General features: G+C 36.4%; 1 protein-coding gene and 1 pseudogene across 1 annotated transcript; one reads left to right on the top strand and one right to left on the bottom strand.

Annotated features, from left to right (window-relative positions):
- Window positions 1–3,727: 3,727 nt before the first annotated feature.
- On the bottom strand, window positions 3,728–4,345 carry LOC148563918 (uncharacterized). The gene is made up of 3 exons (XM_088486563.1): window positions 4,078–4,345; window positions 3,924–4,006; window positions 3,728–3,811 (listed from the first exon to the last, which is right to left on the bottom strand). The coding sequence occupies exons 1-3, from the start codon at window positions 4,343–4,345 to the stop codon at window positions 3,728–3,730; spliced, it is 435 nt and encodes a 144-aa protein (XP_088342689.1).
- Window positions 4,346–8,636: 4,291 nt separating this feature from the next.
- On the top strand, window positions 8,637–9,667 carry LOC148563917 (uncharacterized; annotated as a pseudogene).
- Window positions 9,668–12,358: the final 2,691 nt, after the last annotated feature.

Here is a 12,358-nt window from a genome sequence, read left to right as displayed (position 1 = left end):
CTCTGAAATCACTTAACACACATATCATGGCATCGAATGGTAATAAGAGGGGATTAAACATAGCAAATTAAGATCAAAGAAACATGTTTTCAATCATAGCACAAAATCAGGAAGGAAAATGTAAAACATGCGAATTGTATGAATAAGTGTATGAAAGATTGATAAAATCCACTCAATTGAGCACAAGATAAACCGTAAAATAGTGGTTTATCAACTGGCAATTAGACATTAGCCGTCTTATGCTTTGTCACTAAAAGGTTTTAGTAACAATTATAACATTTGCCAGTAAAGACCATTTTAAAGGCCGCAAAAAGTATATAACTTTTATCGGCCATTTTCTTGGTAATTTATATTATCACTAAAAGTAATTCTAAGATTTTAATGTTATTCACTTTTAGTTGCCATTACTATTGTCGCTAAAATTCATTTTACCGAAAATTTATATGACCACTAAAAAAAATTTTAAAATTATAATATTATTCAATATTAACTACCATTACTATTGTCGTAAAAATCTTAAAGACTTTTTTAATTATACTCACTTTATTTAGAAAACAACTTATACCTCAAGCACCGATCCAATACAAAAGATACACGTACAATTATATAGTTAAAATGTTTGGTTTGATCATGCATTCATGTGAGAATATTATATTTCTACATAACTTTATTATTATAAATCATATTAATCTTCATCCTAAAGTACACAGATGTCACGTGTTATGTTAAGAAGGGATCAATCAATTATGCAATAAGCAAAGTTAGGGGAAAAGATAATTTATTTTGTAGAAGGTATTTAATGAGGCAGAATGTAATACCCTAACTACCAAAGCTCACGCTTCCGGCTGTGCGATTCTGATAGCTCGGACATTACGACGACTTTTATACTATTTAATACTAAAATATGAGCCTGTTTGAAACTTTATACCGCAATACCGCTCCCAAAAATACTTTTGCTATACAACGTACATCAATACATACCATACAACTTACATAAACTCATAAAGAGTACATACATATATATAAGTATTATTACAAGCATTAACCAATACAATCCCTATCCCTCTTATAGAAATATATCAAGATAAAGGCGAGGGTACAATAAATAATCTACATCAATACCGAACATTTCAATAACTAAATAAACTCTTCGTAACTTCTGCGCCCATATCCTGAAAGGGGAAAAATGTAGGGGGGTGAGAACATCATCCTCGAAAGGGTTCTCAGTAGAGGGTTTTTAGGAATTACTGTAATAGGATACGTGAAGATAACTGCACCAGTGATTCATAACCGTCTTATGCCTCTTTTCAAAAACAACGGTTTACAATGAAAGTAAAGTCAGAAATCTTTTCGGAAAGAAGAACCATTCAATTTTCAAAAACTCAAAGGCCTTTCAAAACGGTTTATCTATGCGGAACCAAAATAGCCTTTCATAATTTTATTCCAAACCAGAAACACAAAACCGAAATCAACCATCAGTTCATCTCTTTCCAACCACGGCCCTAGGCCCAAACAATCCAACCAACAACCAGTCACCACAATCCAACAGAGTCCCAGATGCAAACACAGATAGGAAGTTCAAGCACAAACAAATAGTTATTACAAATAGAACAGTTAGCAATTAATCACATAGGCAAACCAAGTATAATATGCACACCCAACCAATGTCACACAAATGCATATGATGCATGCCTGTCCCTAGTGGCTGATGATATCATCTGTCAGTTATAGAGCCAACCCGACAAGTCCTGGTAGCTAACCATTGGACTGTCCCTCTGTCGTGCATCCCCAACTCGAGTTATACTCATCATAAACTTGATCATAATCATGATCCATATCCATCACCCTCACTGGTGAATATTTATCCATCACCATCACTGGTGAATATTTATGGGGGCGAGCTCATCCGGGCCTTTCACAGTGCCCGGCCACACTTACGACATTGGGTTAACAGAGCTTCGAGTCTCAACCTGGAGCACATGGTGGCTAGCCATTGCTACTACCCAGGGAAACCCTCATCTCCAATAGTGGAAGTGCAAAAATCACAATTATCAATAATTCAGCATATACATGCATTCATTCTCATCTATGGATCAACATCCATCTCAGCCATCCGGCTTACGGTTCAGTCCAGAACCAGCCAATATTGATAATCACACACAGCCATTCCGGCTCACGGTTCAATCCAAAACCAGTCAATATTCATAATCATACATAGCCATTCCGGCTCATAATAAAACAGCACTCCCACCATTCAAAATCATCAGATTTATGAAATCGGCATTTAAGCCATAAATCATTTTCTCAATTCATTTCACTTTGAAATCAAGTTTCAACTCTTTTCAGCCTTGGCTTTAAAGATCTCATTTCTCAAATCATCTCAGGCTCATAAGCCACTTTTACTCAAGGTAAATTCCCCTTTTAAAACAATGCCACTCTCGGCATCCTCTTTCCAAAACTTCCATAATCATGGCAAGTTAAAAGCCTCTTTGAGATATTCAAAATCACCCATCCAACAATGGGATTTTATAACAAAAGTTTCTCGGCAGAGTCCCAAGTCTTTAGGGGAGAATAACATAACTCATTTCGCCAAATTCATTTAAAATCATTAAAATATTGGCTTTCCGATTTGAGTAATAAAATAGGATCTAAGACAAACCGAGTCACATAATCATTTACTTCTTTCAAAGCCGTTTCCTTTACTTAGGCAAAACTAACTTCAACCCCCATGATAAGTTCTAAAGCATTTCAACTGTTCAAGATTGTTTTAGTCTTGCAAAAATTCAGAATTCCAAGAGTACTTAAAACCTTTCTCAAAACATTTCAAAATAAAACTTGTCAATAGACATTCAGGTTCTTTCAAAGCTATTGAAACTTCTTTAATTGAAACCCCCAAGTCAAATTCAAAGGCATAAACCCTTTTCACGTTCAAACAGCTTTAAAACACAAGTTTCATGTAAATAACTTTCTCTTGAAAGAGACACAATGCCTTTCTTAAGAAGCAAGACTAAATTACAATTTCCCCTTTTACTAACTCATTTCAAAAGCATGAATCATCCTTTTCTTGATGATTCAAATAAAATAGTAGAAGTCTTTAACTAATCATTCTCCAAACAACATTTCAATAAAGACTCGGATTTTATAGAAATTTCGGCAGCACCTCCCCTAAAACTTGGACTTTGCCACCCGGTTCGGGTCCCAACTAAACCGTTTCACAATCTTTTTCAACAGCCCAAATTTCCAAAATTAGTCCAAGGCCAGCCAAAATCCAATAGTCATCTCAATTCCATATTTCAAGAAAACCGTTTCAACATCAAATTATTATCAGCCGAATAAACTCATTTCTAAAGCTTTTAAGAAACGGTTCAGTAACAATCATTTATCAAAAACCAGATCATTTAAAGCCAGCCAGGCTAAACTCAAGAGTGGATTCTATTTTTCACATCATCAAAATAATTGACTCAATTCAAACCAATCCTCAACGGATTAAACTCATTTCAAATCTTTAAAGAATCGACTTCAAACATTACGTTTCACAAGCCACACAACGATTTAGCCAAAACAACATCCATAGTCATTCGAGTCAATCAAATAATACATAAGGCAGATACAATCACCAAATACTCAATATCTCACATTAGTATCCATATGTAAAAATTCCAATACATAAAACATAGTTTTTGGAAAGCGCCCCTACCTCAAAACGCAATTCCATAATCCAAACGTCTCACAGAGTCCTTTCCGCCTCAACCCGAACTGACGGCAACCAAAACCTCAGCTCCCAGTCACGTTCGCAATAACCATAGCAACACTAATCGCAACATACAATAATCAGGACTCGACCCCACGTTATCAAAACTCATATTCATTAACCGAACACAACAGAATACTAACGCGAGGCTTTTCGAAACATGATTTCTTACCGGAATAACAACACAAAGCAGTTCTGATTTCGAACCGGCAGCAGCAACAGCTCCGGCGGCGGCCAGAAGCTCCGGTGGATTAACTATAGAAACCACGCAGCATTAAAACCTTCTCGAAATCCAAAAAGGCAGAAACCTCAATTAAAACCCTTACCGGAAGAGTCCTCCGGCGACGGCAGCGAGATTTTTCTGACGACAGAGGCTCGGTCCGAAGCTCCAACGGTGGTCTGGGAAGTCATAGAACCACTCCCGGCGGTCAGAAACACAGAGGCGCAGCTCCATTCTCCGGCAGCGACACCTGCGGCAGTCTGAACCCTCTTTTGACTGTGGTTCAGCTTGCCATCACCAGCAACGGCGAGCTTGGATGGTGGCAGTGGCGACGGCCGTTCCGATGGAGGCGGTGGTGTCCACGACGACGGCATAGCGACGGCGCTGGTTCTCCCCAGCTCATCGAGGTTCAGGCCCGGTCTCTCCTCTCGTCTGGGCTCGACGGCGACACGGGCTTCAGGGAATGGCGATGGCGCGGTTACAGTGACGGCGGCAGCAGATCGGCTTGGACGAGCTTGTGGCAGGCGCGACGTCCTTCTCCTCGCGGTCGAGCTCCTTCGCGCGCGCCCCTCTCTCCCAGTGTCATTCACTCACGGCGGACTAGGGAAGCAGAAACGGAGCTCCATCGTGCTTCTCGTTCGGAGATGGCAAGGGCGACGACGCGGTGACCCTGATGGCGACTGGGCGCAGCTCGCGGCTCCATGGGTGACAGCGAGGCCCGCCGGTGCTAGCCCGTGCCTCTCTTCCTCCCCTGCTTCCCTCTGCGTTCCCCTCCGATCTCTCCTTTCTTTGTTTTTTTTGTTTCTTTGTTTACGGAGAAGGGGGAAACCATGGGTGTTGCGTTCTATTGGGGAAAGGGGGAAGATCTGCTGCTGGTGCTGTGTATGGAGATAAGGGAACCGGGTCATGGTAACGGGTTACTGGGTTAGGGTTTCCTTATTTTGAAAATTAGGGTTAGGGGTAAATTGGTAATTTCACATAAAATTGAGAATAATATAATGATTGAAACCCAAATTAAATCCAACACTAATTATATATAGAAAATACTATTTGCTCATCAATTTCACAAATTATTTTCAATAAAATGCCCCAATCTAAAAATTAGAAATAATATACTTAATTCCTTAATTTTCTAAAATAGCAGTAATAATATTTAAAATATTAATTATTTAATCCAAATCATATAGAAATCCTTATTATTTCACAACTATCAACTTTATAATTTGGATATAGAAAACAATCCAATAATTGTGAAATTGGATAATAATCATAACGTATCTCAAATCCCATAAATCAAAACTTGCCTTAATTACCTTTAATAAAATAATTTCTGAAATTAAGGCTATAAATAACTATATGATTTGAGACTTGATCATAATAAGACTTCTCAAAAGTTCTGGGTCTTACACAGAGAGGCTACTCTGCCTAACCAACAATATTCTTGATGAAGCCACGCTCTTTTTCAATAAAAAAATCTAAAATAATAACAATATATGTTTGTGTATTATGCTGTATCATCCGAACATAAAAAAAAGCATTAGTAGCCACACAAACTATACTTGTTAAAATACTTTGTTGATTGAAATTCATCTCCTAAATTTCTTTATCAAAATTTTATTTACTTTCTTGATTCTCCTAAAGATGAACAACAACCTATCAATATAAGATATAAAAATATTTATCATTTAGTATTGGATTCAAACAAACAATAATAGATGAAGATATAATCTTTCAAAAAAATAACTATTAGCATCAAGATTCAAACCTTTACTAAATGAGAAAGACAAGAGTGAATATTTTACTGAATAGATCTTCTTAGTGGAATCAGAATCTAAATTTCCAGTAAAAGTATTTTAAATTCCTCAGTGGATCCAATGAATGAATTAGAAAAATAGAAGAAGTGATAGTTGCTAAGAAGTTTTATTTCACAGAAAGAAATTTATGGAGCTATTTGTCATAGAAAGTATATATAAACATAACTAAATAGCTCCATGAATCTAGAGTGATGCCTAAATATGTTTGAAAAAGCTTAAAAGAGGTCATTCTATTATAGCAGAACTATTCCAGCAGTAAATTATCAGAGGTTTTACAATGAAATCTACTTTTCTAAGAGTACAAACAAGGCTCTTCATCTACGTTGCTTGTCAAATAGTACCATAACAAACAACAAATTCAGCATGTATAGCAGAAGAGCTAATAAGAGTTTGTTTAACACTCTTCCAAGAAAATAGCTCCTCTAGTTAACACCAACTAAATCTGTATCCATGTAGTAAATTTCATTGAAGTCCTCAACTCTTTGGAGAAAAACATGTTAGGAACTTGGGTCTTTCACATCTTGGAATTTAATCAAAGTTCTAGTTAATTTTTATTTACTCTCAGGATCAAACCTTTTTACTATATAGTTTGGATGCAAAGTTTTTCTCCACCTTATATATCAAGTTGCAACCAAACAAATAAGGCTTCATTTTTTTTTCGCCCAACAAAAATTATTGTTAATTTAGGTCTAACATTGTATAGGTTTGTGAAGAACATTGTTGATTTCCAGTAAAATTATTAGAAAAACCTTAAATTATGATATTAACTAGTTAGGCCATATGTCATTTGCTGTCATAGGCTTAGCAGATTAATCACAACGCATGAAGTTGAACATTCCAAAAGGATATAGAAAACTATTGAGTGATAACCCAGTAAAATTGACACCAAATAAGAAAATCTTGTGTCTTAGACAGGTATTGATTTAATTTACCTATCGATCTATCATTGATAAATAATCTGAACTCAACATAAAAAAATGCTACTGACAACTATCATAATGAATATGCCAAATTCAAACAGCACAATATAGTGATAGTGCATCTAAAACCACAAATTCGAACAGTAATTATATTAATCAAAACACAATATTCATGCAATTAAACAAACAAAGAGACACGAATGAAGAGAAATTATGAAATTATACTGAACTAATGAAGCAATCAAATACATTATCGTTTTGAAGAGTGAGAACAAAGAGAGTGTGCATTTTCACTTCAAATAAACGCAGAGACACAAATCAAATCATAGGCAAAAGTAAAATAAAAATAAAAAGAGATGGATCAAAGTAAAGAGAATGCGCATAAGAGTTACTTGCTACAACGAATTGCTGCAGTGTCGTCAATGGACTCAATGAAGGGCAAATGTGACAGCGGAAGCAACAAAGGTTGATGACTGTGATGGCGAGGGCAACAACGACTGTGACTGCGACAGCAACGACAACACTGTTCGGTGCCTAGAGCAGCGACACGGATCTAAGTGGACCTGGCATGGATTTGACCTAGATTTGAGGCAGAGCATGTAAACATGAAGACAGATGTGCGTGTAGGAAGATAGGTGGTGATGGCAAGGACTGTGATAGTGGTGGTAGGCGGTTGTCAATGGAGAAAGTTGAGATGGAGTGGGTTTTCAAGAAGTGGGTTATCGGAGACGGGTTTGCAATTTAGGAAATTAATAAAATATTATAATAAAATATTAGTGGCAATTAAATAATTACTAGTATTAATTTTAAAAAATTAAAATTAAAAGTAAAAATTGTCATTATAATATATAATAACAGTGTCAAATATATAATTACCACTAAAATTTGTTTTTAAAACTTTTTTCATGTATTTTTTAGAGGTAATAATAATAATTGTCATTATAATATATAGTATTAATGGCAAATATATAATGGCCATAAAAACATAACTTAAATAAAAGAAATAGTGGCCATTATGTTATTACCGCTAAAAGTTTATCGCTAAAACTCATTTTTCTTAGGATAGGAAACCGGTTCTAGGTCAAGGTGGGTTGGGTGTTCGAGTATAGATCATGGGTTTAGCCCAAGATGGAAAGAAAAAAATATTAACATGTTATGACCAAAATAAAAAAGGATAAAGTCTAATTTTCATTCAAGGTCAATAAAAATGTGATTTTCATCCAAGTCCAAAAAAATATGTAATTTTCATATATCCTACTATACAAGCCTCAAGAAAAAAGAATGCTGAATTCGTTAGCCTGTTCCATTTCATACATCTCATCAGTTGAATCATGCAGCTCATTGGTTAGGTTATGTATGTTATAATCCTATCATCATTCATATAATATGTATATCCCATGAATTATGAGTTGTTAGTTCATGTACACCTGACAACATGCATGAATTTTTTTTTTCATAACCCATGCCTACTTTTTGAACATCTAAATCTCATAATAGCTTCTCGCTTTTTGACTTTTGTTACTTCTTCACAAAATACATACATATCTACATATAATAAAATTTTCAAAAATTTTATTTTTGAATAAGTGAATAATATTTGTTATGTGATTATTTAAATATTTTTTTTATACGAAGGTGATATATATGAATTCTAATATTTTTTAATTATAGTCTTTATATAAGAATAATTTTGTGACTACTAAATTTTATTTTTTTGGTCAATATTTTATCATTTTAAATACTAAAAATTAAATTGTCAACTTTAAATTTTAAAGTTTTATAGTATAAAAATAAAATATCAAGGATAACGAAGTGGTGATTAATATTAATAAAAAAGTACCCAAAATTTACAACACTTTTCAATTAATAATGAGGTTCTACCATTAAAATTTTTTTTTTATCGAAAATATCCTTCCTCTTTAACTTTAGTAATGACACAACCAGAACTATCCATTGAAGAAGCTGATTATCTTCAACGAAGTAAGAAGAAGATACGCAACGATGAAGGAGGCTTTGGAGGAGAAACGTCCAAAGTTCCTAGAGAGGAGCCGTGGATTTTTGACAAAACTGCTTTCATAGGGAAGAGGAACACATGCTGATCTAGTTATCCATGGTAGTCTTGAACCACTGGTCGAAGATTCGGAAGATGAAGAGTTGATGTTGGAAGACTCATCTAAGAGTGACAATGAGACAAATATGGAGGAGTTGGAGATGTGTAAAGCTCAGAGAGAGGCCATCCGTCAAATGAAGAAAGAGGAGCGTAACAACCTTTCTATCTCGGTTAGAAGATTATAGGATGGTACTTTTAGCATCCATGTCAACAAAGATGAGAAGAAAAGGTTGGAGAAACCATGGAAGCATGCACTTATAATCAAATTGCTAGGGAGAAGAATTAGCTATGGAGTTCTTAAGCGAAGACTTGATACTATGAGGGCTAAAATAGGTGGTATGCATCTCATAGACCTCGGGAATGAATATTTTGTAGTTAGGTTGTATAGTGAAGATGACTATTGGCATGTCATGGAAGGAGGGCCACGCCTTTTGTTTGACCACTATCTCACCATTCGACATTGGACACCTAATTTCCACCAATTTAGAGTAGCCATCAACAAGATCGCTACTTGGGTACGTCTTTCAAATATCCTCATTGAATACTATGACAAGAGGTTTTTGGGGATGGTTGGGGATCAAATTGGAAAAAACTCTGAAGGTCAATATGAACATTGCTAGCCAGACCAGAGGTAAATTTGTCCGCCTTTGTGTAGAACTAGATCTAAGCAATCCCCTGCATTCGAAGGACCTTGTTCATGGGAGGAACTACCATATTGAATATGAAGGTCTGTATATGATTTGTTTCACTTGTGAAAAATTTGGCCATACTGAGGGATGTGTAGAGAAGGTTCATAATGTAAATGAAGGAGCATGCGGTGAGAATACAATAGGAGGCCAGAAGGATGCATGATGCGTGAGCATCCTTTCTATCTTTTCCTAGTGAATTTGCATTCAAATTGTTGAGTTTAATCAAGATTTAATTACCTTTAGCTACTATCAATGCTACTTTGAGTTTTTTTCAATTTCTGTTTATTTCAGGTAGAATTCGGATGGATTTGACGGAGTTTTGTAGCAGAAAAGGAAGAAAGCGAATGATGCTGTCAACCCCGACCTCTTTGCACTCAAACAGAAATAACTTGAGCTACAGAGGTTCAATTGATGTGATTTTAGCGGCATTGGAAAGCTAACTTCCAGATATATTGTTCACAACTTGTTTGCTGCTTGCTTTCTAATATTCTGAATTCACTGTTAATGCTTTTGAACCTTCAAACACCACTTTCTGTTTGTCTGACTAAGCAAATCACTTGACCATTGTTGTTTGATCCATCAATCCTCGTGGGATCAACCCTCATTCACTTGAGGTACTACTTGGTACGCCCCATGCACTTGCCAGTTAGTTTGTGGTTTTAAATTCTGCACCAATGCACTTACGGAGGGAGGCCATAGTAGCATCAGAGACAAAGGAGAAGGGAATGACAAGGACAAGGACAAAATGGTAATTTAAGGGACTCTAATGTTTGGACCATGGATGGTAGTGAAAAAGTAGAAGAGGACAAGGAGACATGAAAATGATGAAGGAAGGAATGTGGCTGGAAGCGCACCAAGAAGGACAAAAAGGACAAAAGGACGTTGGGGGGGGGATAAAATCAAGGTATGAGGTTCTCGCTATAGAGGACATACATGATGAAATCAATAATAATTTGGCCAAAAACAACGATCATACACAGAATCTTATGAATGGACAAGTAGAGAGTTCCCCTAAAGAGTTCTTGTCAGGAAGCCAAATACGAAGGGCAAAAGCGCTGGGCACATAACGAAACAAGGAGCAAATACAACTAGGCGCAAACCAGGAGCAACCTCAGCTATCCCAAAATGAAAATACCCAACCCACTACACTACAAAAAAAAGGCCTATGGTCACGGTAAAAAATCGTGACCATAGCTAGTAAAAAGGGTGACCATAGATCTATAGTCACGATTTTTTACCGTGGCCTATTCTGTCGTGGCCATAGGTCAATGGTCACGATTTTTTTTATCTATGGTCACGGTTATAATTTTCAAATTCTGGCACTTTAGGCCAGGTTTTTTCACCATGACCATAGGTTAATCTATGGTCACGCAAAAAAAACCGTGACCATAGATAAGGCTCAAAACCGTGACCATAGCCTCTATGGTCACTCCTCCTTAAAACCGTGACCATAGCCTTATCTATGGTCATGGTTTTGCTTAAAATAGAAGAGTAATTAAAATAGAAGAGTAATAGTATCAATTCATACAATAAACAGAGCTCCTAACCTTAACAGTGGAGATTTTGTTGCTCATGGCTCAGAGAGAAAACTAGGATTCAGAAAAACGGTAAAGTGTGGAATGAGGTAATAGAGAAGAGAAGCCAAAGGGCTGAATCTTTTCCCTTTTATGTCTAATCCTAATTAATGTAAAATATATTTTCTAAAATTAAATAATTTCTTTTCCTATTTGTAATTAAAATAAAAGTTTTAATCAAAATCTAAAATAATCTCGTTGCATAGCTAGTGAAGGACGTGGGGACCTTTCCTTATTAATGAATTGGCGCCTAACTTCACTAATGTGAGTGTTCCGAGGGTTACCTGAAACTGTAGGTCGATCTCGGACGAGATCTTCTTTGTATTGATCGGAGCTGTTGTGTCCAATTTGTTGGGCTTAGTTAGTGGTGCTGATCCTTCGTCACCGGAGGGTGGTGGTACCTGCAAGGGACTCCGATGCTTAAGTTAGCAAGGGTATTAAGCAGGTTTTTAGTAGAATCAGAGTATGAGTTATACCTGGGTGCTCCAGTGTATTTATAATAGTGTGGAGTGACCTTTCTGGAGATAAGATAGTTATCTTATCTTATTTTTGAGTGAAGTCATCTTATCTTTAAGGGGAACCGCCTTTATCTTTCTAGGCTTTAGCTGCCATTAGATTTGGGTCGTGTTCCTCTGTTTGGGCCCTTTTTGGCCTTTTCCTGGTGATTTGGCCGAACTCTTTAAGAAGAGGTCAGGTAATCCTGACCTGAAGAGGTCGGTCGACTTGTCGTCAATCAGCCCGGGTCATACAGCTCGACCAGCGCATGAACAGTGAGGTTAGGCGTGGCTGAGGCAGCATGCTTTTGTAAGTGTAAGCTTTCTTCCAGTGCCTAACTTGGGATAATCCCAAGTTAGGCGCTAATATGGCCATACAGGTTGGAGAGGAAGTGTATACTATTATATATCGTTGGAAAGTTCTAGAAGTTATCTTTTCAATGTTTCTAGAATCACGTCAATTGGACCTCTGTAGTTCAAGTTATTCTTGTTTGAGTGCAAAGAGGTCAGGATTCACAGCATCATCCACTTTCTTCCTCTTCTTCTATAAACTCTGTCAAATCCATCTGAATGTTACCTAAAATAAAAAAAAATTGCACACAACTCAAAGTAGCATTTATAATGACTAAAAAGTATTTAAATCTTGCTTAAACTTAACAATTCAAATGCAAATTTACTAGGAAAAGATAGAAAAGATGCTCACACATCAAAAGGTGAAAATAGAAATTGACTCGTAGGCAATTATTAGCAGCGTCACTTAGAATAGGAAGTTTTTAGATGATGAAT

Source organism: Arachis ipaensis, chromosome B5, assembly GCF_059453495.1.
Source record: "Arachis ipaensis isolate K30076 ecotype BB chromosome B5, ASM5945349v1, whole genome shotgun sequence".
Lineage (NCBI taxonomy): Eukaryota > Viridiplantae > Streptophyta > Magnoliopsida > Fabales > Fabaceae > Arachis > Arachis ipaensis.
Note: the sequence above shows the minus strand (reverse complement) of the source record. Positions and strands in the feature narration are given on the sequence as shown.

What these genes read in the sequence shown, in the direction of transcription:
- LOC148563918 (XM_088486563.1), bottom strand. Translation starts at nt 4,345, where the DNA reads ATGCCGTCGTCGTGGACACCACCGCCTCCATCGGAACGGCCGTCGCCA. An exon ending in GTCGCCGGAGGACTCTTCCG is followed by an intron (nt 4,007 to 4,077) that starts GTAAGGGTTTTA and finishes TGGTTTCTATAG; the next exon opens with TTAATCCACCGGAGCTTCTG. An exon ending in TGCTTTGTGTTGTTATTCCG is followed by an intron (nt 3,812 to 3,923) that starts GTAAGAAATCAT and finishes TGTTGCGATTAG; the next exon opens with TGTTGCTATGGTTATTGCGA.